We start from the raw sequence: 26,061 nt of genomic DNA, 5'->3' as shown, positions 1-26,061 counted from the left end.
CTGGGATCGTGGGCTATCTTCTGCAGTTCTCTGCTGTCGGAGCTCCTGGTTCCGATGGCAAAGACCAGCACTCCCAGCTGTTTGAGAGCAGCAGCCGGTGCATCCACGCTGTCAAAAGACCTTCCGCCGCTGAGCAATATGAGGACCTGTGGAACTCCGTCCAGCCGCCTGCTGCCGGCAGAGGCTGTGAAGACGTTGTCGCTCAAGTACTGGAGAGCTGCTCCGGTGTTGAGGGGTCTTCCACCTCTGTGTCTCAAACCTCGGACAATTTCAAGGATCTGGCCCTTTGTTGTGTATGTGTTCAGATAGAACTGGACAGCTGCATCTCTGCTGTACTGAACCACCGAGACACGGTCTTTCTTGTCGTCCACGCTCAGCGTCTCTACTACTCTTTGGACAAAGTCTCTCATAGCCGGGAATCCATTTCTTGTGGCGTCAGATCCATCCAACAAGAAAACCACATCCCTTCCGCCTGGCTGTCTGTCCACTGCAGCACACAAAATACAGGATATGACAAACTGACGTGATTTGCGCTGACCTCAAGGGCCACCATCTCTCTGGTAACGCGGCTCCAGGCTGTTGACCCACTCTTACTACCTCACACAGACCCCCAACCCCACCACCGTCCGACACTCTCGAATACCAGCCAACATGTCATGCTTCCCCTGAGTTTGGGATGGAGATCTGGCTTACCAGTCACCGTCGGTGTCCCGGGCGCTGCCCTCAGCGCCCTGCTCATCACAGCGGAGAGCTGATCTTGGACACTGGGGAGGTCAGTCAGCTCAGCCACTGATAGAGAATAGCTAGGATCATGGGAAATCTTCTGCAGCTCGTTGCTGTCTGAGCTCTGTGTTCCAATGCTGATTGTAAAGATGCCCCGCTGTTTGAGAGCAGAGGCCGGGGCATCAACGTTGTCAAAAGATCTACCACCATTCAGCAGGATCAAGATTTGAGGAACACCTTGCTGCTGCCTACTCCCAGAGGAGTTTGTAAACACGTTGTCTCTGACATATTGGAGGGCGGCCCCTGTGTTCACAGGTCGGCCTCCTCTGTGTCTGAGCCCTCTGACTGCATCCCCAATGGCCTCACTCGTGGTGTAGGTGTTCAGATAGAATTGCACCTCTGCGTCTCTGCTGTACTGGACCACAGAAACACGGTCTCTGTTTGCCCCCACATTGAGTTTCTCCAGCACTCTTTCAACAAAATCACGCATTGCGGGGAAGCCATTCCTTGTGCCATCTGACCCATCAAGAAGGAATACGATATCCTTTTTGGCATCGGTGTCGGCTGCAAAAAGACGGGAGGACAGACGATAAAACACACTTGTGAAACGGCGATACATACCGCTTGACTAAACATCACGTGGTTTGACACTTTTGGAAGTTACTGGCGCCGCCTCCTTTGACTTCAAATTGTTCTAAGGTACGGAAAACGGAAGACAGATTGCCTATCCGTGCCCAGCCCACGTCAACGTACCAATCACTGGTGGCGATTCTGGCGTGGAATCAATCACCACATCCTCCACGGAGGACTGAAGCTGTTGCTGGACACTGGGTAGGTCAGTGAATTCAGTCACAGACAGAGCGTATCTGGGATCGTGGGCTATCTTCTGCAGTTCTCTGCTGTCGGAGCTCCTGGTTCCGATGGCAAAGACCAGCACTCCCAGCTGTTTGAGAGCAGCAGCCGGTGCATCCACGCTGTCAAAAGACCTTCCGCCGCTGAGCAATATGAGGACCTGTGGAACTCCGTCCAGCCGCCTGCTGCCGGCAGAGGCTGTGAAGACGTTGTCGCTCAAGTACTGGAGAGCTGCTCCGGTGTTGAGGGGTCTTCCACCTCTGTGTCTCAAACCTCGGACAATTTCAAGGATCTGGCCCTTTGTTGTGTATGTGTTCAGATAGAACTGGACAGCTGCATCTCTGCTGTACTGAACCACCGAGACACGGTCTTTCTTGTCGTCCACGCTCAGCGTCTCTACTACTCTTTGGACAAAGTCTCTCATAGCCGGGAATCCATGTCTTGTGGCGTCAGATCCATCCAACAAGAAAACCACATCCCTTCCGCCTGGCTGTCTGTCCACTGCAGCACACAAAATACAGGATATGACAAACTGACGTGATTTGCGCTGACCTCAAGGGCCACCATCTCTCTGGTAACGCGGCTCCAGGCTGTTGACCCACTCTTACTACCTCACACAGACCCCCAACCCCACCACCGTCCGACACTCTCAAATACCAGCCAACATGTCATGCTTCCCCCGAGTTTGGGATGGAGATCTGGCTTACCAGTCACCGTCGGTGTCCCGGGCGCTGCCCTCAGCGCCCTGCTCATCACAGCGGAGAGCTGATCTTGGACACTGGGGAGGTCAGTCAGCTCAGCCACTGATAGAGAATAGCTAGGATCATAGGAAATCTTCTGCAGCTCGTTGCTGTCTGAGCTCTGTGTTCCAATGCTGATTGTAAAGATGCCCCGCTGTTTGAGAGCAGAGGCCGGGGCATCAACGTTGTCAAAAGATCTACCACCATTCAGCAGGATCAAGATTTGAGAAACACCTTGCTGCTGCCTACTCCCAGAGGAGTTTGTAAACACGTTGTCTCTGACATATTGGAGGGCGGCCCCTGTGTTCACAGGTCGGCCTCCTCTGTGTCTGAGCCCTCTGACTGCATCCCCAATGGCCTCACTCGTGGTGTAGGTGTTCAGATAGAATTGCACCTCTGCGTCTCTGCTGTACTGGACCACAGAAACATGGTCTCTGTTTGCCCCCACATTGAGTTTCTCCAGCACTCTTTCAACAAAATCACGCATTGCGGGGAAGCCATTCCTTGTGCCATCTGACCCATCAAGAAGGAATACGATATCCTTTTTGGCATCGGTGTCGGCTGCAAAAAGACGGGAGGACAGACGATAAAACACACTTGTGAAACGGCGATACATACCGCTTGACTAAACATCACGTGGTTTGACACTTTTGGAAGTTACTGGCGCCGCCTCCTTTGACTTCAAATTGTTCTAAGGTACGGAAAACGGAAGACAGATTGCCTATCCGTGCCCAGCCCACGTCAACGTACCAATCACTGGTGGCGATTCTGGCGTGGAATCAATCACCACATCCTCCACGGAGGACTGAAGCTGTTGCTGGACACTGGGTAGGTCAGTGAATTCAGTCACAGACAGAGCGTATCTGGGATCGTGGGCTATCTTCTGCAGTTCTCTGCTATCGGAGCTCCTGGTTCCGATGGCAAAGACCAGCACTCCCAGCTGTTTGAGAGCAGCAGCCGGTGCATCCACGCTGTCAAAAGACCTTCCGCCGCTGAGCAATATGAGGACCTGTGGAACTCCGTCCAGCCGCCTGCTGCCGGCAGAGGCTGTGAAGACGTTGTCGCTCAAGTACTGGAGAGCTGCTCCGGTGTTGAGGGGTCTTCCACCTCTGTGTCTCAAACCTCGGACAATTTCAAGGATCTGGCCCTTTGTTGTGTATGTGTTCAGATAGAACTGGACAGCTGCATCTCTGCTGTACTGAACCACCGAGACACGGTCTTTCTTGTCGTCCACGCTCAGCGTCTCTACTACTCTTTGGACAAAGTCTCTCATAGCCGGGAATCCATTTCTTGTGGCGTCAGATCCATCCAACAAGAAAACCACATCCCTTCCGCCTGGCTGTCTGTCCACTGCAGCACACAAAATACAGGATATGACAAACTGACGTGATTTGCGCTGACCTCAAGGGCCACCATCTCTCTGGTAACGCGGCTCCAGGCTGTTGACCCACTCTTACTACCTCACACAGACCCCCAACCCCACCACCGTCCGACACTCTCGAATACCAGCCAACATGTCATGCTTCCCCCGAGTTTGGGATGGAGATCTGGCTTACCAGTCACCGTCGGTGTCCCGGGCGCTGCCCTCAGCGCCCTGCTCATCACAGCGGAGAGCTGATCTTGGACACTGGGGAGGTCAGTCAGCTCAGCCACTGATAGAGAATAGCTAGGATCATAGGAAATCTTCTGCAGCTCGTTGCTGTCTGAGCTCTGTTTTCCAATGCTGATTGTAAAGATGCCCCGCTGTTTGAGAGCAGAGGCCGGGGCATCAACGTTGTCAAAAGATCTACCACCATTCAGCAGGATCAAGATTTGAGGAACACCTTGCTGCTGCCTACTCCCAGAGGAGTTTGTAAACACGTTGTCTCTGACATATTGGAGGGCGGCCCCTGTGTTCACAGGTCGGCCTCCTCTGTGTCTGAGCCCTCTGACTGCATCCCCAATGGCCTCACTCGTGGTGTAGGTGTTCAGATAGAATTGCACCTCTGCGTCTCTGCTGTACTGGACCACAGAAACACGGTCTCTGTTTGCCCCCACATTGAGTTTCTCCAGCACTCTTTCAACAAAATCACGCATTGCGGGGAAGCCATTCCTTGTGCCATCTGACCCATCAAGAAGGAATACGATATCCTTTTTGGCATCGGTGTCGGCTGCAAAAAGACGGGAGGACAGACGATAAAACACACTTGTGAAACGGCGATACATACCGCTTGACTAAACATCACGTGGTTTGACACTTTTGGAAGTTACTGGCGCCGCCTCCTTTGACTTCAAATTGTTCTAAGGTACGGAAAACGGAAGACAGATTGCCTATCCGTGCCCAGCCCACGTCAACGTACCAATCACTGGTGGCGATTCTGGCGTGGAATCAATCACCACATCCTCCACGGAGGACTGAAGCTGTTGCTGGACACTGGGTAGGTCAGTGAATTCAGTCACAGACAGAGCGTATCTGGGATCGTGGGCTATCTTCTGCAGTTCTCTGCTGTCGGAGCTCCTGGTTCCGATGGCAAAGACCAGCACTCCCAGCTGTTTGAGAGCAGCAGCCGGTGCATCCACGCTGTCAAAAGACCTTCCGCCGCTGAGCAATATGAGGACCTGTGGAACTCCGTCCAGCCGCCTGCTGCCAGCAGAGGCTGTGAAGACGTTGTCGCTCAAGTACTGGAGAGCTGCTCCGGTGTTGAGGGGTCTTCCACCTCTGTGTCTCAAACCTCGGACAATTTCAAGGATCTGGCCCTTTGTTGTGTATGTGTTCAGATAGAACTGGACAGCTGCATCTCTGCTGTACTGAACCACCGAGACACGGTCTTTCTTGTCGTCCACGCTCAGCGTCTCTACTACTCTTTGGACAAAGTCTCTCATAGCCGGGAATCCATTTCTTGTGGCGTCAGATCCATCCAACAAGAAAACCACATCCCTTCCGCCTGGCTGTCTGTCCACTGCAGCACACAAAATACAGGATATGACAAACTGACGTGATTTGCGCTGACCTCAAGGGCCACCATCTCTCTGGTAACGCGGCTCCAGGCTGTTGACCCACTCTTACTACCTCACACAGACCACCAACCCCACCACCGTCCGACACTCTCGAATACCAGCCAACATGTCATGCTTCCCCCGAGTTTGGGATGGAGATCTGGCTTACCAGTCACTGTCGGTGTCCCGGGCGCTGCCCTCAGCGCCCTGCTCATCACAGCGGAGAGCTGATCTTGGACACTGGGGAGGTCAGTCAGCTCAGCCACTGATAGAGAATAGCTAGGATCATAGGAAATCTTCTGCAGCTCGTTGCTGTCTGAGCTCTGTGTTCCAATGCTGATTGTAAAGATGCCCCGCTGTTTGAGAGCAGAGGCCGGGGCATCAACGTTGTCAAAAGATCTACCACCATTCAGCAGGATCAAGATTTGAGGAACACCTTGCTGCTGCCTACTCCCAGAGGAGTTTGTAAACACGTTGTCTCTGACATATTGGAGGGCGGCCCCTGTGTTCACAGGTCGGCCTCCTCTGTGTCTGAGCCCTCTGACTGCATCCCCAATGGCCTCACTCGTGGTGTAGGTGTTCAGATAGAATTGCACCTCTGCGTCTCTGCTGTACTGGACCACAGAAACACGGTCTCTGTTTGCCCCCACATTGAGTTTCTCCAGCACTCTTTCAACAAAATCATGCATTGCGGGGAAGCCATTCCTTGTGCCATCTGACCCATCAAGAAGGAATACGATATCCTTTTTGGCATCGGTGTCGGCTGCAAAAAGACGGGAGGACAGACGATAAAACACACTTGTGAAACGGCGATACATACCGCTTGACTAAACATCACGTGGTTTGACACTTTTGGAAGTTACTGGCGCCGCCTCCTTTGACTTCAAATTGTTCTAAGGTACGGAAAACGGAAGACAGATTGCCTATCCGTGCCCAGCCCACGTCAACGTACCAATCACTGGTGGCGATTCTGGCGTGGAATCAATCACCACATCCTCCACGGAGGACTGAAGCTGTTGCTGGACACTGGGTAGGTCAGTGAATTCAGTCACAGACAGAGCGTATCTGGGATCGTGGGCTATCTTCTGCAGTTCTCTGCTATCGGAGCTCCTGGTTCCGATGGCAAAGACCAGCACTCCCAGCTGTTTGAGAGCAGCAGCCGGTGCATCCACGCTGTCAAAAGACCTTCCGCCGCTGAGCAATATGAGGACCTGTGGAACTCCGTCCAGCCGCCTGCTGCCGGCAGAGGCTGTGAAGACGTTGTCGCTCAAGTACTGGAGAGCTGCTCCGGTGTTGAGGGGTCTTCCACCTCTGTGTCTCAAACCTCGGACAATTTCAAGGATCTGGCCCTTTGTTGTGTATGTGTTCAGATAGAACTGGACAGCTGCATCTCTGCTGTACTGAACCACCGAGACACGGTCTTTCTTGTCGTCCACGCTCAGCGTCTCTACTACTCTTTGGACAAAGTCTCTCATAGCCGGGAATCCATTTCTTGTGGCGTCAGATCCATCCAACAAGAAAACCACATCCCTTCCGCCTGGCTGTCTGTCCACTGCAGCACACAAAATACAGGATATGACAAACTGACGTGATTTGCGCTGACCTCAAGGGCCACCATCTCTCTGGTAACGCGGCTCCAGGCTGTTGACCCACTCTTACTACCTCACACAGACCACCAACCCCACCACCGTCCGACACTCTCGAATACCAGCCAACATGTCATGCTTCCCCCGAGTTTGGGATGGAGATCTGGCTTACCAGTCACTGTCGGTGTCCCGGGCGCTGCCCTCAGCGCCCTGCTCATCACAGCGGAGAGCTGATCTTGGACACTGGGGAGGTCAGTCAGCTCAGCCACTGATAGAGAATAGCTAGGATCATAGGAAATCTTCTGCAGCTCGTTGCTGTCTGAGCTCTGTGTTCCAATGCTGATTGTAAAGATGCCCCGCTGTTTGAGAGCAGAGGCCGGGGCATCAACGTTGTCAAAAGATCTACCACCATTCAGCAGGATCAAGATTTGAGGAACACCTTGCTGCTGCCTACTCCCAGAGGAGTTTGTAAACACGTTGTCTCTGACATATTGGAGGGCGGCCCCTGTGTTCACAGGTCGGCCTCCTCTGTGTCTGAGCCCTCTGACTGCATCCCCAATGGCCTCACTCGTGGTGTAGGTGTTCAGATAGAATTGCACCTCTGCGTCTCTGCTGTACTGGACCACAGAAACACGGTCTCTGTTTGCCCCCACATTGAGTTTCTCCAGCACTCTTTCAACAAAATCACGCATTGCGGGGAAGCCATTCCTTGTGCCATCTGACCCATCAAGAAGGAATACGATATCCTTTTTGGCATCGGTGTCGGCTGCAAAAAGACGGGAGGACAGACGATAAAACACACTTGTGAAACGGCGATACATACCGCTTGACTAAACATCACGTGGTTTGACACTTTTGGAAGTTACTGGCGCCGCCTCCTTTGACTTCAAATTGTTCTAAGGTACGGAAAACGGAAGACAGATTGCCTATCCGTGCCCAGCCCACGTCAACGTACCAATCACTGGTGGCGATTCTGGCGTGGAATCAATCACCACATCCTCCACGGAGGACTGAAGCTGTTGCTGGACACTGGGTAGGTCAGTGAATTCAGTCACAGACAGAGCGTATCTGGGATCGTGGGCTATCTTCTGCAGTTCTCTGCTGTCGGAGCTCCTGGTTCCGATGGCAAAGACCAGCACTCCCAGCTGTTTGAGAGCAGCAGCCGGTGCATCCACGCTGTCAAAAGACCTTCCGCCGCTGAGCAATATGAGGACCTGTGGAACTCCGTCCAGCCGCCTGCTGCCGGCAGAGGCTGTGAAGACGTTGTCGCTCAAGTACTGGAGAGCTGCTCCGGTGTTGAGGGGTCTTCCACCTCTGTGTCTCAAACCTCGGACAATTTCAAGGATCTGGCCCTTTGTTGTGTATGTGTTCAGATAGAACTGGACAGCTGCATCTCTGCTGTACTGAACCACCGAGACACGGTCTTTCTTGTCGTCCACGCTCAGCGTCTCTACTACTCTTTGGACAAAGTCTCTCATAGCCGGGAATCCATTTCTTGTGGCGTCAGATCCATCCAACAAGAAAACCACATCCCTTCCGCCTGGCTGTCTGTCCACTGCAGCACACAAAATACAGGATATGACAAACTGACGTGATTTGCGCTGACCTCAAGGGCCACCATCTCTCTGGTAACGCGGCTCCAGGCTGTTGACCCACTCTTACTACCTCACACAGACCCCCAACCCCACCACCGTCCGACACTCTCGAATACCAGCCAACATGTCATGCTTCCCCCGAGTTTGGGATGGAGATCTGGCTTACCAGTCACCGTCGGTGTCCCGGGCGCTGCCCTCAGCGCCCTGCTCATCACAGCGGAGAGCTGATCTTGGACACTGGGGAGGTCAGTCAGCTCAGCCACTGATAGAGAATAGCTAGGATCATAGGAAATCTTCTGCAGCTCGTTGCTGTCTGAGCTCTGTGTTCCAATGCTGATTGTAAAGATGCCCCGCTGTTTGAGAGCAGAGGCCGGGGCATCAACGTTGTCAAAAGATCTACCACCATTCAGCAGGATCAAGATTTGAGGAACACCTTGCTGCTGCCTACTCCCAGAGGAGTTTGTAAACACGTTGTCTCTGACATATTGGAGGGCGGCCCCTGTGTTCACAGGTCGGCCTCCTCTGTGTCTGAGCCCTCTGACTGCATCCCCAATGGCCTCACTCGTGGTGTAGGTGTTCAGATAGAATTGCACCTCTGCGTCTCTGCTGTACTGGACCACAGAAACACGGTCTCTGTTTGCCCCCACATTGAGTTTCTCCAGCACTCTTTCAACAAAATCACGCATTGCGGGGAAGCCATTCCTTGTGCCATCTGACCCATCAAGAAGGAATACGATATCCTTTTTGGCATCGGTGTCGGCTGCAAAAAGACGGGAGGACAGACGATAAAACACACTTGTGAAACGGCGATACATACCGCTTGACTAAACATCACGTGGTTTGACACTTTTGGAAGTTACTGGCGCCGCCTCCTTTGACTTCAAATTGTTCTAAGGTACGGAAAACGGAAGACAGATTGCCTATCCGTGCCCAGCCCACGTCAACGTACCAATCACTGGTGGCGATTCTGGCGTGGAATCAATCACCACATCCTCCACGGAGGACTGAAGCTGTTGCTGGACACTGGGTAGGTCAGTGAATTCAGTCACAGACAGAGCGTATCTGGGATCGTGGGCTATCTTCTGCAGTTCTCTGCTGTCGGAGCTCCTGGTTCCGATGGCAAAGACCAGCACTCCCAGCTGTTTGAGAGCAGCAGCCGGTGCATCCACGCTGTCAAAAGACCTTCCGCCGCTGAGCAATATGAGGACCTGTGGAACTCCGTCCAGCCGCCTGCTGCCGGCAGAGGCTGTGAAGACGTTGTCGCTCAAGTACTGGAGAGCTGCTCCGGTGTTGAGGGGTCTTCCACCTCTGTGTCTCAAACCTCGGACAATTTCAAGGATCTGGCCCTTTGTTGTGTATGTGTTCAGATAGAACTGGACAGCTGCATCTCTGCTGTACTGAACCACCGAGACACGGTCTTTCTTGTCGTCCACGCTCAGCGTCTCTACTACTCTTTGGACAAAGTCTCTCATAGCCGGGAATCCATTTCTTGTGGCGTCAGATCCATCCAACAAGAAAACCACATCCCTTCCGCCTGGCTGTCTGTCCACTGCAGCACACAAAATACAGGATATGACAAACTGACGTGATTTGCGCTGACCTCAAGGGCCACCATCTCTCTGGTAACGCGGCTCCAGGCTGTTGACCCACTCTTACTACCTCACACAGACCCCCAACCCCACCACCGTCCGACACTCTCGAATACCAGCCAACATGTCATGCTTCCCCCGAGTTTGGGATGGAGATCTGGCTTACCAGTCACCGTCGGTGTCCCGGGCGCTGCCCTCAGCGCCCTGCTCATCACAGCGGAGAGCTGATCTTGGACACTGGGGAGGTCAGTCAGCTCAGCCACTGATAGAGAATAGCTAGGATCATAGGAAATCTTCTGCAGCTCGTTGCTGTCTGAGCTCTGTGTTCCAATGCTGATTGTAAAGATGCCCCGCTGTTTGAGAGCAGAGGCCGGGGCATCAACGTTGTCAAAAGATCTACCACCATTCAGCAGGATCAAGATTTGAGGAACACCTTGCTGCTGCCTACTCCCAGAGGAGTTTGTAAACACGTTGTCTCTGACATATTGGAGGGCGGCCCCTGTGTTCACAGGTCGGCCTCCTCTGTGTCTGAGCCCTCTGACTGCATCCCCAATGGCCTCACTCGTGGTGTAGGTGTTCAGATAGAATTGCACCTCTGCGTCTCTGCTGTACTGGACCACAGAAACACGGTCTCTGTTTGCCCCCACATTGAGTTTCTCCAGCACTCTTTCAACAAAATCACGCATTGCGGGGAAGCCATTCCTTGTGCCATCTGACCCATCAAGAAGGAATACGATATCCTTTTTGGCATCGGTGTCGGCTGCAAAAAGACGGGAGGACAGACGATAAAACACACTTGTGAAACGGCGATACATACCGCTTGACTAAACATCACGTGGTTTGACACTTTTGGAAGTTACTGGCGCCGCCTCCTTTGACTTCAAATTGTTCTAAGGTACGGAAAACGGAAGACAGATTGCCTATCCGTGCCCAGCCCACGTCAACGTACCAATCACTGGTGGCGATTCTGGCGTGGAATCAATCACCACATCCTCCACGGAGGACTGAAGCTGTTGCTGGACACTGGGTAGGTCAGTGAATTCAGTCACAGACAGAGCGTATCTGGGATCGTGGGCTATCTTCTGCAGTTCTCTGCTGTCGGAGCTCCTGGTTCCGATGGCAAAGACCAGCACTCCCAGCTGTTTGAGAGCAGCAGCCGGTGCATCCACGCTGTCAAAAGACCTTCCGCCGCTGAGCAATATGAGGACCTGTGGAACTCCGTCCAGCCGCCTGCTGCCGGCAGAGGCTGTGAAGACGTTGTCGCTCAAGTACTGGAGAGCTGCTCCGGTGTTGAGGGGTCTTCCACCTCTGTGTCTCAAACCTCGGACAATTTCAAGGATCTGGCCCTTTGTTGTGTATGTGTTCAGATAGAACTGGACAGCTGCATCTCTGCTGTACTGAACCACCGAGACACGGTCTTTCTTGTCGTCCACGCTCAGCGTCTCTACTACTCTTTGGACAAAGTCTCTCATAGCCGGGAATCCATTTCTTGTGGCGTCAGATCCATCCAACAAGAAAACCACATCCCTTCCGCCTGGCTGTCTGTCCACTGCAGCACACAAAATACAGGATATGACAAACTGACGTGATTTGCGCTGACCTCAAGGGCCACCATCTCTCTGGTAACGCGGCTCCAGGCTGTTGACCCACTCTTACTACCTCACACAGACCCCCAACCCCACCACCGACCGACACTCTCGAATACCAGCCAACATGTCATGCTTCCCCCGAGTTTGGGATGGAGATCTGGCTTACCAGTCACCGTCGGTGTCCCGGGCGCTGCCCTCAGCGCCCTGCTCATCACAGCGGAGAGCTGATCTTGGACACTGGGGAGGTCAGTCAGCTCAGCCACTGATAGAGAATAGCTAGGATCATAGGAAATCTTCTGCAGCTCGTTGCTGTCTGAGCTCTGTGTTCCAATGCTGATTGTAAAGATGCCCCGCTGTTTGAGAGCAGAGGCCGGGGCATCAACGTTGTCAAAAGATCTACCACCATTCAGCAGGATCAAGATTTGAGGAACACCTTGCTGCTGCCTACTCCCAGAGGAGTTTGTAAACACGTTGTCTCTGACATATTGGAGGGCGGCCCCTGTGTTCACAGGTCGGCCTCCTCTGTGTCTGAGCCCTCTGACTGCATCCCCAATGGCCTCACTCGTGGTGTAGGTGTTCAGATAGAATTGCACCTCTGCGTCTCTGCTGTACTGGACCACAGAAACACGGTCTCTGTTTGCCCCCACACTGAGTTTCTCCAGCACTCTTTCAACAAAATCACGCATTGCGGGGAAGCCATTCCTTGTGCCATCTGACCCATCAAGAAGGAATACAATATCCTTTTTGGCATCGGTGTCGGCTGCAAAAAGACGGGAGGACAGACGATAAAACACACTTGTGAAACGGCGATACATACCGCTTGACTAAACATCACGTGGTTTGACACTTTTGGAAGTTACTGGCGTAGCCTCCTTTGACTTCAAATTGTTCTAAGGTACGGAAAACGGAAGACAGATTGCCTATCCGTGCCCAGCCCACGTCAACGTACCAATCACTGGTGGCGATTCTGGCGTGGAATCAATCACCACATCCTCCACGGAGGACTGAAGCTGTTGCTGGACACTGGGTAGGTCAGTGAATTCAGTCACAGACAGAGCGTATCTGGGATCGTGGGCTATCTTCTGCAGTTCTCTGCTATCGGAGCTCCTGGTTCCGATGGCAAAGACCAGCACTCCCAGCTGTTTGAGAGCAGCAGCCGGTGCATCCACGCTGTCAAAAGACCTTCCGCCGCTGAGCAATATGAGGACCTGTGGAACTCCGTCCAGCCGCCTGCTGCCGGCAGAGGCTGTGAAGACGTTGTCGCTCAAGTACTGGAGAGCTGCTCCGGTGTTGAGGGGTCTTCCACCTCTGTGTCTCAAACCTCGGACAATTTCAAGGATCTGGCCCTTTGTTGTGTATGTGTTCAGATAGAACTGGACAGCTGCATCTCTGCTGTACTGAACCACCGAGACACGGTCTTTCTTGTCGTCCACGCTCAGCGTCTCTACTACTCTTTGGACAAAGTCTCTCATAGCCGGGAATCCATTTCTTGTGGTGTCAGATCCATCCAACAAGAAAACCACATCCCTTCCACCTGGCTGTCTGTCCACTGCGGCACACAAAATACGGGACATATTAGCTCGGTGCGCCACCTTCTGAAAGTCATGTGATTCAAGCCGACCTCAAGGTGTAAGGTCCACCGCCTTCTCTGCTAACGCGGGCTCAAGGATGTTCATTCACTCTTATTATCTGACACAGACCCCCAACCCCACTACTTTCCGACAGACTCAAATACCAGCTAACATGTCATGCTGCCACGAGTTTGGGATGGGGATCTGGCTTATCATTCATTGTCGGTGTCTCGGGCGCTGCCCTTAGCACCCTGCTCATTACAGCGGAGAGCTGATCTTGGACACTGGGGAGGTCAGTCAGCTCAGCCACTGATCGAGAATAGCTGGAATCATAGCAAATCCTCTGCAGCTCGTCGCTGTCTGAGCTCTTTGTTCCATAGCTGATTGTAAAAATGCCCCGCTGTTTGAGAGCAGAGGCTGGGGTATCAATGTTGTCAATCTCCCAATCAGATCTCCCACGATTTAGAAGGATCAAGATTTGAGGAACACCTTGCTGCTGCCTACTCCCAGAGGAGTTTGTAAACACGTTGTCTCTGACATATTGGAGGGCGGCCCCTGTGTTGACAGGTCGGCCTCCTCTGTGTCTGAGCCCTCTGACTGCATTCCCTTCTTCCGACTGAAAGTGATGTGATTTCCACTGACCTCAAGTTGTACCCCTGTCCCTGTTAATGCAGAATCAAGGCTATTTTCACAGTCTTACTATCTGACATGGATCTCCAACCCCATCACCTTCCAACACACTTAAATACCAGCCAACATTTCATGCATTTCTCATACTTTTTGGACAAAGTCATTGCGTCATATCCATTCAACAAAATAACCACATCACTTTATGGGCCATATTAGCTTGTTGTTCCACTGTCTCCCAAGTGACATTTGTGCCAACCAAAATGCCTACCATTTTCATTGTTAACGTGGGTTCAAGACTGTTTTACAAATCTTACTATCTGACATTTGCAATTTCCTGGAGTCATGTCAAGGCTCGAATTACCACAGTCACATTTTCTACAGGGATATTAATTCATTGAAATTTCTACTTACCAATAGCAGGGGAAATTGTGCCTTTGCGAGATAGTACTGCTGAGAGTAAACGTTGAGTTACAAGAGGAAAGTCAGAAATCTCTTCGATGAAATATTTTGTTTCAGCACTGTGTGCAATTTTCTCCATCTCTTGTTGATTTGCATGATGCATTCCAACGCTATAAAGGACAATTCCAGCCTCTCTGAGTCTTTTCACTGGCTCTGAGACATTATCTTCTGACTTTGTCCCACTTAAGACAATCAATGACTGTGGGATTCCACTCTGGGCTCTGCTTCCTGATGATGTGGTGAACACATTCTTTTTAACGTAATCAAGTGCGACCCCGGTATTCACAGTGGCACCTCCCTTCAGTTTTACATTGCTCAAATGCCTCATCACATCATCTTTTTGTGCATATGTGTTCAACAAAAAGTCAGCTGTCACATCTGTGTTGTACTGAATGAAAGCAACTTGTACATTGCTTGGCCCAATTTCTATTTCTTTAACAAACTCCCTCACAAAATTCAAAATGGGTCCTTCTTTTTCTTGCATATCAACAGAGCCAGCAATGAGAAAAACAACATCAGCAGGACCATGGAGGTCTAATTTTGTAACTGTTGAGGTACCTGAAATCAAAACAGACAAAAATATCGTTTCATACTCACATAATGTCTTCTTTCCAAAAATATTAATTTTGTCACTTAAAATTATTTAGCTATTTCTTACCAACTGCAGATGTATATCCAGTTGTTTCTTCAACTTCCTTTAAGATTGCATTCAGGGATTGGTGTATACTTGGCAAATTTGTAAAACTTGTTACAGAAAAAAAATGTGATGGTGTAAAAGAGATGTTTTGCATTTCCAATGTATCAGCATTATTTGTTCCGATAGTGAAAGTCTTTATTCCATGTTTTTTAAGAGACTGTGCTGGTCCTCTCACATCATCCCTTGATCTGCCTCCACTGAAAACAAACAGATACTGAGGAACCAGATTTTCATGGCGACCTCCAACTGAAGCTGTAAAGACATTGTCTCTGACAAACTCCAGTGCTTTGCCCAGGTTGAGGGGTCTTCCATACTTATGTCTCATTGTTCGGATGGAATTGAGCACATCGGCCTTCGATGAATAAGAATTTAAGTAGAAATTGACGGTGGAATTGCGACTGTATTGAACGACAGCCACTTGGTCTCTGTTATTGTCAAGATTCAAATTTTCAGCGATGTTCTCAATAAATTGTCGTATCGCTTCAAAGCCATTTCGAGAGTCATGTGATCCATCAATCAGAAAAATGACATCATTTTTCCTTGAATCTGCAGTCAAGACAAACATGTAAAATAAGGCAGCGAAAATGATTGTCTTTTGTAAGGAATTACTAGCTACAAAACAATTTGTCATCATAAACAATCCTTCAGTACTGAACTCTATCATGTTTTTGTTCACAATTTTAGAAAAGCAAATGAAACACAGAACAGCTTACCAAAACTCTCCTTTGGGGCAGATTGCTCTAAATGACGGGGAGCTTCTTTAAGTAGTGATAACACACCCGCCTTTGCAGTTGGAAGCTCCTTGTAATTATTCACAGAAAGTGCATAATTGGCATTGTGAGACATTGTCTGTAACTCTAGGGTATCCGCATTGGCTGTTCCAATGGCAATTATCATCACACCAATCTCCTTCAGCATTCTGACAGGAGCTCTTATGTCATCTGCTGATCTTCCATTGCTTAGAACAAAAAGTATTTGTGGGACACCCTCGAGGCGTCTACTTCCTGACTCAGGAGTAAATATGTACTCCCTGACATACTCGAGAGCTGCTCCAATGTTGTTTGGTGACCCTCCTTTGTGACTTAGACCTCTTATTGCATCAACCACAATGTCTTCTGTGGAAAAATTATCCAAGTCAAAATGAATCTGCGCTGTGTCGCTGTACTGAACCACAGCCACATGATCTTTGTTTGTGTTGATGTGAAGTTCTGCCACTATCCCGAGTACAAAGTCTTTCATATCTTTGAATGTTGGTTCAGACTCATTGGATCCGTCAAGCAAAAATACAATGTCCCGACTGATGGAATCTGAAACCACATGGGCATTTACAGTAGAAAAGAAAGATGGAGTTATAGGCATATATAGACAGACAAGACAGATAGACCTAATACAAACATCAGCTTACCTAATACAGTCAGAGGCTTAGATCTGGGCTGCCGAGGCACTCTTTTTACAAATGAGACAAGTTGCTCATGGATTCTGCCAATATCTTCAAAACGACGCAGACCAAAGGCATAGGAAGGGATTTGTGCAATAGTTTGTAGCTCAAGTATATCAGAATTTGTGGTTCCTACACAGAAGGTGAACACGTTGTCCTCTTTAAGAGCTGCAGCAGCACTCGTAACATCATCTTGAGATCTCCCTCCATTCAAAAGAATCAATATCTGAGGTACGCCTTCTCTGCGCCGGCTCCCAGAGGAGTCAGTGAAAGCATTGGCTCTCACATATTCAAGAGCTGCCCCAGTGTTGAGGGGCCCACCGCCTTTATGTTTCAACTGCTGGACAGTATTCAGAACATCTTGTGAATCTGTGTAGGTGTTGAAACTAAAATGCATCTCTGGATCTTCACTATATTGGACGACGGCAACTCGGTCTCTGTTGTCACCAACAGTGAGTGTTTGTACCACTTGTTTGATAAAATCTTTAATTGCTGGAAATCCGCTTAAAGTGTCATCTGAACCATCTACCAGAAACACAATGTCTCTTTGTAGGGACTCTTGTTCCACTAGAAAAAAAAGAGGAAATTCTTGGTAAAGATCGAAAACATTGTTCAATTTACATTTATATGTGAGAGCCACTAGTTGATTATAAAATTGAAGATACGGTAGAACAATAAAGAGACACTAGTTGAAGAAACGAATGTGTTTAAAAACAAGCAAGGTGAAGCATCCTCTGTAAACAGTGCAACTGATGGAAGTAGAAAAGGAATTCCGTTGAATCAATGTCAGTATCAATGATGTGATAATCATTGGCTCAAGGAAGAGCTTGAACAGAGGTATAATGTAAACCTGTCAAGAAAAGGCTCTCAAGTCTACCAGTGGAAAATGAGAGCCAAGAAAAAGACGCAACATAACCAGCAACCAAGTTTCTGGCAACAAGTGAAGGGAGTTGTAAGCGATATGAAACTGATCGACAGAATTTCTTCAGATGTTGATGCAGTTTCATTGTGGTTCAAAGAGCAAAAGCCTAGAACCAAAGAAAGTATGAACCAGAGATTATTCTTACCTACAGGAAGCTCAAGTGTTTTTCCCACCTGGACCAATGCCACTATCTCTTGCTGAACTGACAAAAGTTCACCAAAAAAGGGCAGATTAAAAATGTAAGTTGAAGAGGAAGCAATTTCCTGTAGTTCTTCTTGTTTAGTATTTTTCATCCCAATAGCAAAAGAGAGAACACCAATTTTTTTTAGGTCAGATGCAGCTCCTGAAACATCATCATTGGATTCACCTCCGGTCAATAAAAACAGAATCTGAGGGACTCCCTCTGCAACTCTGCTTCCAGCAGCAGCAGTAAAAGCATAATCCCGCACAAACTCTAGTGCAGCTCCAGTGTTCCTTGGCCTTCCTCCCTTATGCCTTAGGCTTCTTACAGCATAAATGATAGCCTTTTTGGAACTATGAGCTGTCAAGTTGAAATAAACACTGGTGTCGTCACTATATTGAAAGACAGCCACGCGAACCTTATCTTCATCAATGTCCAGCTCTTCTACCATTCTTCTGATGAACTCTCGAATAGCCGGTAGTCCATTTCTCGAATCATCTGACCCATCAAGAAGGAACACTATATCCCTCTTAGTTCGGCCTGTATCAAGTGTATAAATAGATTAATATAAAGATACTTCAAGGACTACAAATTCAAGGGCGCCGTAGCCCTTGCCTATGTATCAGCATGACACAAGGACTACAACTGTACTGCAGTTGTGCAGGGAATGAAAGATGAACCCATTGAAATACCCTCTAATTATAAACATTGTCATGTGGTTGATTGTGTAAAAACAGCTCCATTGTTGACAGGCAAAGACAGAAAACAGTATAGCGTACAATTACAGTATCACCCAGTATATTGGACCCAGAGTATTGTAAGAGTAGTATGGTACCTACCTATAAAATCAGATAGTCCTGTTGTGGATTCTTCTGTGACCTTCTTTGCATTCAGCATGTCAACAAGTTTTGATTGGATTGTGGGCAACTTGGACACATTAGTGACTTTGTATATGAAATCAGGATTGAATGAAATGAGTTCCAAGTCTGAAAAATCAGCATCTTCCAATCCGATCCCCACTGACACAATTTCATGCTCTTTCAGAGCAAGAGCCGGGCTTCTCACATCGTCAGTGGATGGATTGGTAGCAAGAAGAATTAGAATTTGGGGCACACCTTCCAGCCTTCTACTGCCAGAGGAAGAAGTGAAGACACTGTGCCTCACAAACTGCAGCGCTGCCCCGATATTAAGGCGACTCCCACCGTGGTGCCTTAAATTGTCAATGCCGTGCATAATTTGACTCTCAGTCTTGTGGGAATTCAGATAGAAGTTGACGTCGGGCTTATCAGCAAATTGAACCACAGACACCCTGTCTTGGTTCTCGCTGATATGGAGGCTCTCTACTATGCTCTTAAGGAAGAGTTTTATTTCTGAAAATTTGTTTCTTGTGTTATCAGAGCCATCCAGTAGAAACACAATATCTCTTTTCACAGCATGACCTTGTAATATAAATTAAAAAAAATATGTAAACACGTTTTTAGAAACCCGGTGACCAAACACAGCAGAAATAAAAGTGTTTTTTCATACCTTGTCGTAGGACGTCTTCAAGTTGTACCCTCGGAAGGCTTACGTAGGTGTTGAGTCGTTGTGGTACAGTATCGAGTTCACTGAATTCCTTCACAGTGAAGGCAAACGAAGGGTTGTGTGAAATGTCCTCAATCTGCTTGCGGTCTGCATCCTTGACACCGACACCAAATGGTACAACTCCTTCGGTCTTTAGTTCACCGGCAGGATCCTTCACGTTATCCCTGGATCGGCTTCCAGCCAACACGATCAAAAACTGGGGGACATTCCGTGCCCTCCTGCTGCCATACCTCTCAGACAAGATAGTGTCCTTCATGAATTTCAGAGCAGAGCCTGTGTTGAGACTACGTCCTCCAGCCAGTGTTAGTCCGTTGACTGCTCTCAAAACCTCGTCCTTGGTATTATAAGTATTAAGGTAGAAATTTGGTGTTGGTCTCTCGCTGTGCTGAACCACTGAAATTCGCACCTTGTCGCTCCCAATGTCAAGCGGTTCAATTACTTTGAGGATAAAATCTCGGATGTAAGCAAAATCTTGTCGAACGTAGTCAGTGCCATCAATAAGGAAGGCAACATCCCTTTCAGATCCAGCAACCACTGTGAAAAACAAAAAAAAAACTTTGTAAAACTTGGCAGCCTCTCATTAAAATCACAGTACATCATTAAGTGGGAAATAAAGACAAAAAAACTCACCGGGTTCTTCAGTGACTGTTGATATATCGGTATCACCAACCACTGTTATCAACTTTGGCATAATTTGTTCAGCCACAGCTGGTAAATAAGAGAAGCTTGGTTCATGATAAGCCAACTCTGGAACAAAGGCAACTCTTCTCAGCAAGTCCTGTTCTGCTTGTCCGGAACTGACCACAAAGGTCAGAACCCCACCCAAAGCCAGTTTATCAGCTACACTTTTGATTTCATCTTGGGTCGGACCGCCCGTGATAAGGACCAACACCTGCTGGACTCTTTGCCTCCTGCGTGACCCTGTGGATGTCTGGAACATGTTGGAGAGGGCATAATTCATGGCTCCGCCCGTGTTCAAAACTGAGCCTCCAGTCAGTCTGAGTTGAGAGATCCTGTCCACAACATCTTGTCTGTTGCGGAAGCTGTTTAGATAGAACTCGATTTTGGGTTGCTCAGCAAACTGCAGGAGACCAATCTGGACTCTGTCAGGGCGCACATCAAGTTGATTGACCACATTGATCATGAAGTCTCGTACGTATGGAAAGTTATGGCCGCCAATGTAGTTTGAGCCATCCACTAAGAAGACAATATCCCGGAGCACCTTTTGAGTCTGGACTGTAGTTATCTCAACAACTGTGGAAAAGCAAAAACAACACACCCAGAAATGCTTTTAGCAGATTGTCAGCCAAAAAAATCAACATTATTAATTTAAACATTAGCAAGGAAAATTTAATTTTGGTTCATTGCAAAAGCCATCCGCCTGTTCCTATACCGATAAGATTGTCGTGAGATGGCATGTATCAGGACAAATATATTCAAACAAGCATCCACACTATAGACAATTTAGATACTACAATTAAAATAGAATGCATGTTTTTTGGATATGGAAAGTTGGAGTACGTGGAAAAAACACACGTAAGCATGGAGAGAACATGCAATCTCCACACAAAGATGTTGACTTGACCCCGGATCTGTCAGTGGGGTGGGGCAGACAGTACGTGTACAGTAGATTCTCACATATTCGTGATTCCGTGATATTCCGCATTTATGTTCCACTGGCAACTACAGAGATACATTGTTGGCTACTGGAGCTGAATCTAATCTAATAATTAAAACAGTCATTTTTATTGTAAATGATGATCCAAAATCATAGGGGAATGTCAACATCGAGCTAGCAGACGGGTTTAGAGGGGAAGGAGAGAGGCGACATAGCGTACAGCGGTGCCTTCACTATGCAGGAGACTAACTTTGGCCGAGACGTGGGGCGCACCCTCGATGGGTTGCCAGCCAATTTGCAGGGCAATAAGAAGCTTTACCAAAAAATGAAATAATAATTCAAAATGTTCGAATTCCGATTGTTGCACTTGTCTAAGATCTAAATGTTTTGTTCAAATGGCTGGACATAAGTCGACCTACATGGGATTGCTTTTAGTATAATAATAGGTGTTCACAAAAAATACTGGTAAAAGTAAAACTGCAGTGTTTATGATGCAGCTTGTTAAATAAAAACATTGAAACTGAGATGGCATTTTAAACATGTTTTGCTCAGAAAAATTGAAAAAATGGTCAACCAGTCACCAAATGGATTGTGTTGGATCTTAAAGGTTTCCATTCATCAATTCTTTATCTATTTCAATACCGCTTGTCGTCAATATGTAATCTGGTTGCCAGCCATGGATAATTTATAGTCTTCGATTAACCTAGCTTTCATATTTTTGGAATGTTGGAGGAAGCTGGACTAACCTCAGATGTTTAAATAACAACTAAAACAAAAAAGCAATGTGCACAATAAGCATGTAGATTCATTTAGAAGACAATGCGAGAACAATACCTGGCTCAGTAGGACCCTCAGTCACAACGACCCCAGCGAGAGTGGAGAGTGCATCAACAATCGCCTTTGGGTTGCGGAGCAGCATTCGGAAATCCCTCAGAGTAAAGACAACACTGTCAGTAAAGGCAATTTGCTTCAGCTCTTCCTCATCAGCCGCCTTGGAGCCTGCAGCCAAGGTTAGCACACCCATTTCCTGCAGAGCCCTTGCTGGTCCTTGCACGCTGTCACTGGACTTTTTAGTCGTCATCAAGAGTAAAAGCTGTGGTACACCTTGATGGAGACGACTGCCCTTCTCAGGACGTAACATGTTTGTCCTCACAAAGTCCAAGGCTGCGCCGATGTTGACTGTCTGTCCCGACCTTGGTTTGATTCTACCCAAAGCAGCTGTTAAGGTCTCTCTGGATCCGTAGGAATTGAGGTCCATCTCAAGTCGAGGGGCATTGCTGAATTGGGCCAAACCCACTTGAACATCATTTGGGCCAATGGGCATGATGTCAACGAAGCGCCTGATGAACTCACGTACCGAGTTGATCACAGTGGCGCCCATTGTACTATCAAGGAGGAAAATGATGTCTCTTTTTCCAACGGCCAAAGCTGACAAAAAAAGAGGAAATATGAGAGAATACAGTTTATGTAATCTTGCAATATTAAAAATGACACTGACCATATTTACATGCACTAAAACACTAAATTTTACACATAATGTAAATGTATATGTGAAGTTCCAGTTGTTAATAATAATAATCATAATAATAATACTTTAATTCTATTGCTGACCTACAGGCAGTTCATATCATGTTTTGTTCCACTTACACCTTTTCCAAAACATTTATAATATATTATTCCATTTGAATTTAATCTTTGTTGGCCTGCTTTATTCACATTAGTTAGACTCCCTCAAGAACTGTTTGTTCTGCTTGCAGTCAAATTGTATATAGTATATATATATAGTCCTAAAAATAAACACCAGTTAAATTATGCACAATGTCAAATTAAAAAAATAAAATGCTTGATTATCTAAAAAGATGTAACCAATTGGTCGTTTTTATTTGTTTTTGTAAATGTATTATTGCGCTTTAATTACGCAAACAAACATTTCAATAAAATACTCGTGGACTAAACTATTCGATAGCAGCAGCCTTCCAAAATACAGTGGGATGAAAAAGTTTGGCCACTCAAGATTTTCCTTTATAAATCACTAGTTGTTTGGATCAGTAATTTCAGTTAAATATATCATATAGCACACAAACAAAGTGATATTTAAATAAAGTTTAAATGAAGTTTATAGGATTTACAGAAAGTGTGCAATAATTATTTAAACAAAAGTAGGCAGGTGCATATATTTGAGCACCCTTGTTGTTTTATTGATTTGAACCCCTTTGGCACTATTTATTGGAACACAAAATTACTTTGGTAAGCTCACTGACCCTTGACCTGCATACACAAGTGAAGCCAATCACGAGAAAGGGTATTTAAGATTCTTAAGACATCTTCTCTGAAGAGTGGCAACATGGTAACCTCAAAACAACAGTCAAATGACCTGAAAGCAAAGATTGTTCAACATCATGGTCTAGGGGTAGGAAACAAAAAGCTAACTCAGAGATTTCAGCTTTTTTAGTGCATGTAAACACAGTGAACACAGTGCCTCCCTATGATTCCAAAAGTTGGAAACATTTTCTTTAGTAAAAATCACAGAATTTGCACATCTACCCATCAAATACCGGACAGAAACCAGAGATGAGACAGTGACGACTCGAGCTTCACCTCTGAATGTGCAATCCCTCACAAACTGCTTGTCAGCAAGTAATGTTTGCAGAAGGATTTGTGCTACACTATTACCTTCTACTTGGAGTGGACGGATCCATCCAAATATTGATAGCATCGATACCAAGGGTATCAGTATCGGAGCAGAACTAGCATAATTAGATAGATACTTTTCAGTTCTTGTACTTTTTTTAAAATATGTGTGTGCTTTTAATGTGTTGTTTATATTATTATATTGATTCCTGATTATACAGTAACCATTATCAACAAATTCAAAGGCAAAACAACCAAATTATTCAATGATATTCTTGAAGAAAAAAAAAAAAAAACGTATATATTGTTTATTATATAGTGGAACCTTGGTTAGCGTCATTAATTTGTTCCAGAAGGTCCGGCTCTAACTGAAACGGATGCTAACTGAATACATTTTTCCGATAAGAAATAAGATAACGCCAATTAATTAGTTCCAGAAAGCCAAAAATGTTAACACATTTACTTTTACATAAAGAAAAATGGTGAATGAAAGGTTACTTTTACCTTCATTGAAGACGTGATTCTTGACCTGACTGTTCCCAAACCACCACCACCTTCCTGCATTGCCTTGAGTTATGTATTTAATTCAATAGTGTTTCTCACTTCAAGTTCCAATATTTTAATAAAGGAGTGAAACACAATTGTCATGACCAAACAGGAAGGTGGTGTTGACATTGAGGCGTTGCTACATCATGCATTTGGGAATAGTCACGTCTAAAAAGACTAAAAGTAACCTTAAATGTTCATCTCTGCCTTTGATTCGTCATTTATATGTATTTATAATTGTTTTATGAATGTAAAACTGTAATTTTAAATCTCATAACTTTTTTCTAAAGCCTGTGTAATGTCCTTAATGTAAGTGTGTGACATCATTATTCTTGCACATCGGACAATACTCTGCAGGAAAAGTCATAAGGTGCAGCAGACAGTTCTCTGTTGCACCTCACCAACCAAGATCCTTACTGCACGTAAATTTGTCCCCTCATAACTAAAATTCCCCGCTTACAATTATAGAAAAATTACATACCTTCTGTGAACTCAGTCTGTATTAAAATGGTGCGTTGGACCACTCCATTAATGAAAGGCAACAGCTGGTCACCCACAATCGCCACTTCTCTCAAATCAGGCACCGACAGGACAAAAGTTCTATCGGTAGCAACTGCTTCCAAATCTGCAGTGGAGGTATCACCGATGGCCACGCCAAATGTGATCGTCCCAGCCCTTTTAAGAGCCCGGTCACCAGCGCCAGTATCATCAGTGGATGGCCCGGCACTGACAACGACCACCATCTGGGGCACACCCTCCTCTGCCCTGCCCCCAGCTGTTTGGCTTAAAAGGTTCACGGCTACTTCCTCCAAGGCAAGGCCCAGGTTAGATTCATCACCCCCTGAGTATGTAAGTTCCTTCACAGCCTCCAGGACCGATGATTTGCTGTCATAGCTATTCAGATAGAATTTTATCTCTGGGCTGGAGTGGTACAGGGCTAAGGCCACACGAACCGTTTCCCTGCCCACATCAAGGCCCTCAATGATTCTCAAAGCCAAATCACGCACAAATGGGAAGTTTGTTGCTCCAACGTTCTGTGATCCATCAATTAAGAGTACAAGGTCTGCGGAATCTTGTGCTTTAGGGGGAGAAAGAGAGAAAAACAGAACAAAATGGAACTTGTGAACGTGTTAACAGTGAAGCAGGGAAAGGATTGGTGGAGTAGTGAAGAACATCAACACGCACATTCAATGTGAACAAATCAGCAATGTTGCAAAAACATCATACTGCATGTCAGCTGAACCAAGAAGATTTGCTCAAGTTGGTCAAATCCAAGTACTACAATTACTTTAGAAATGTTTACATTTAGCTCCAAATACTTTTTGCCAGTATATAATCAATTTCCAAGGCAGTCATTGAAGAGTTAATTTGTAAAAACAGATACCTCCAGTTTTATATTTTATTAAATATCAATTTCTGTATTGTATATTGTATGTAATCTTGCATGGCGCTCCGGCGGTACGTTGTATTTATGAAAAATGTTACTTCTGATTATGAATTATTGCGCCAATAGTGGTCTTCTTCTCAATAACTTCTTGCTAACGGTCTTATATTCCATTCCACTCATGCAGGTTCACAATCCTGCACTTTAAGTCAGCTCTTTGGTCTTTCCCATGAGGGAGGAGAGGTCGGAATGCAAGAAACTATTTCTGTGACAGTTGTCTTTTATGCACTTTACTAAAGAGACAGGACTCATTTGCCCGTCTGTGGTAGTCAGAATGCTTGCTAACTGTATCATAACTTTTATAGTATGTGTATTTATCAGCGTAAAACTGAAGAAAATATCCATTTCTGTATTGTATATTGTATATAATCTTGCATGGCGCTCCGGTGTGAGGCCGACTGACTGTTACGTTGTATTTATGAAAAATGTTACTTCTGTTTATGAATTATTGCACCAATAGTGGTCTTCTTCTCAATAACTTCTTGCTAATGATCTTATATTCCATTCAACTCGTGCAGGTCCACAATCCTGCACTTTAGGTCAGCTCTTTGGTCTTTCCCATGAGGGAAGAGAGGTCGGAATGCAAGAAACTATTTCTGTGACAGTTGTCTTTTATGCACTTTACTAAAGAGACAGGACTCATTTGCCCGTCTGTGGTAGTCAGAATGCTTGCTAACTGTATCATGACTT

The 26,061-nt window shown here is 46.9% G+C and overlaps 4 protein-coding genes across 6 annotated transcripts in view; all 4 read right to left on the bottom strand.

Moving 5' to 3' along the window:
• col6a3 (collagen, type VI, alpha 3) overlaps window positions 1-26,061 on the bottom strand; it is an 83,214-nt gene that overhangs the window by 47,925 nt on the left and 9,228 nt on the right. For 2 of the 3 annotated variants that reach the window (XM_058081275.2, XM_058081276.2), the window contains exons 3-6: window positions 24,409-25,005; window positions 21,585-22,178; window positions 19,763-20,386; window positions 19,076-19,666 (exon numbers count right to left, since the gene is read on the bottom strand). In XM_058081275.2, coding sequence (XP_057937258.2) covers window positions 19,076-19,666; window positions 19,763-20,386; window positions 21,585-22,178; window positions 24,409-25,005 — 2,406 coding nt within the window. The remainder of the gene's footprint in view (window positions 1-19,075; window positions 19,667-19,762; window positions 20,387-21,584; window positions 22,179-24,408; window positions 25,006-26,061) is intronic. The other variant, XM_058081278.2, reaches the window with a different exon arrangement.
• Window positions 14,145-16,332, bottom strand: LOC144901568 (collagen alpha-3(VI) chain-like). The gene is made up of 3 exons (XM_078795429.1): window positions 15,721-16,332; window positions 14,969-15,553; window positions 14,145-14,868 (listed from the first exon to the last, which is right to left on the bottom strand). Exons 1-3 carry the CDS (start codon window positions 16,244-16,246, stop codon window positions 14,255-14,257), a joined length of 1,725 nt encoding a protein of 574 aa, XP_078651555.1. The 5' UTR covers window positions 16,247-16,332; the 3' UTR covers window positions 14,145-14,254.
• Window positions 16,332-18,912, bottom strand: LOC144901569 (collagen alpha-3(VI) chain-like). The gene is made up of 2 exons (XM_078795430.1): window positions 18,388-18,912; window positions 16,332-17,012 (listed from the first exon to the last, which is right to left on the bottom strand). The coding sequence occupies exons 1-2, from the start codon at window positions 18,779-18,781 to the stop codon at window positions 16,357-16,359; spliced, it is 1,050 nt and encodes a 349-aa protein (XP_078651556.1). The 5' UTR covers window positions 18,782-18,912; the 3' UTR covers window positions 16,332-16,356.
• Window positions 16,977-18,110, bottom strand: LOC144901570 (collagen alpha-3(VI) chain-like; the record flags this gene model as incomplete). The annotated part of the gene is made up of 1 exon (XM_078795431.1): window positions 16,977-18,110. A coding segment is annotated over one exon (792 nt), but the record flags the coding sequence as incomplete, so codon positions are not given.

Source organism: Doryrhamphus excisus, linkage group LG12 (assembly GCF_037039965.1).
Source record: "Doryrhamphus excisus strain RoL-2023G ecotype Guam linkage group LG12, RoL_Dexc_Guam_v1.1, whole genome shotgun sequence".
Taxonomy (NCBI): Eukaryota; Metazoa; Chordata; class Actinopteri; order Syngnathiformes; family Syngnathidae; genus Doryrhamphus; species Doryrhamphus excisus.
This window is presented reverse-complemented; position numbering and strand designations above follow the sequence as displayed.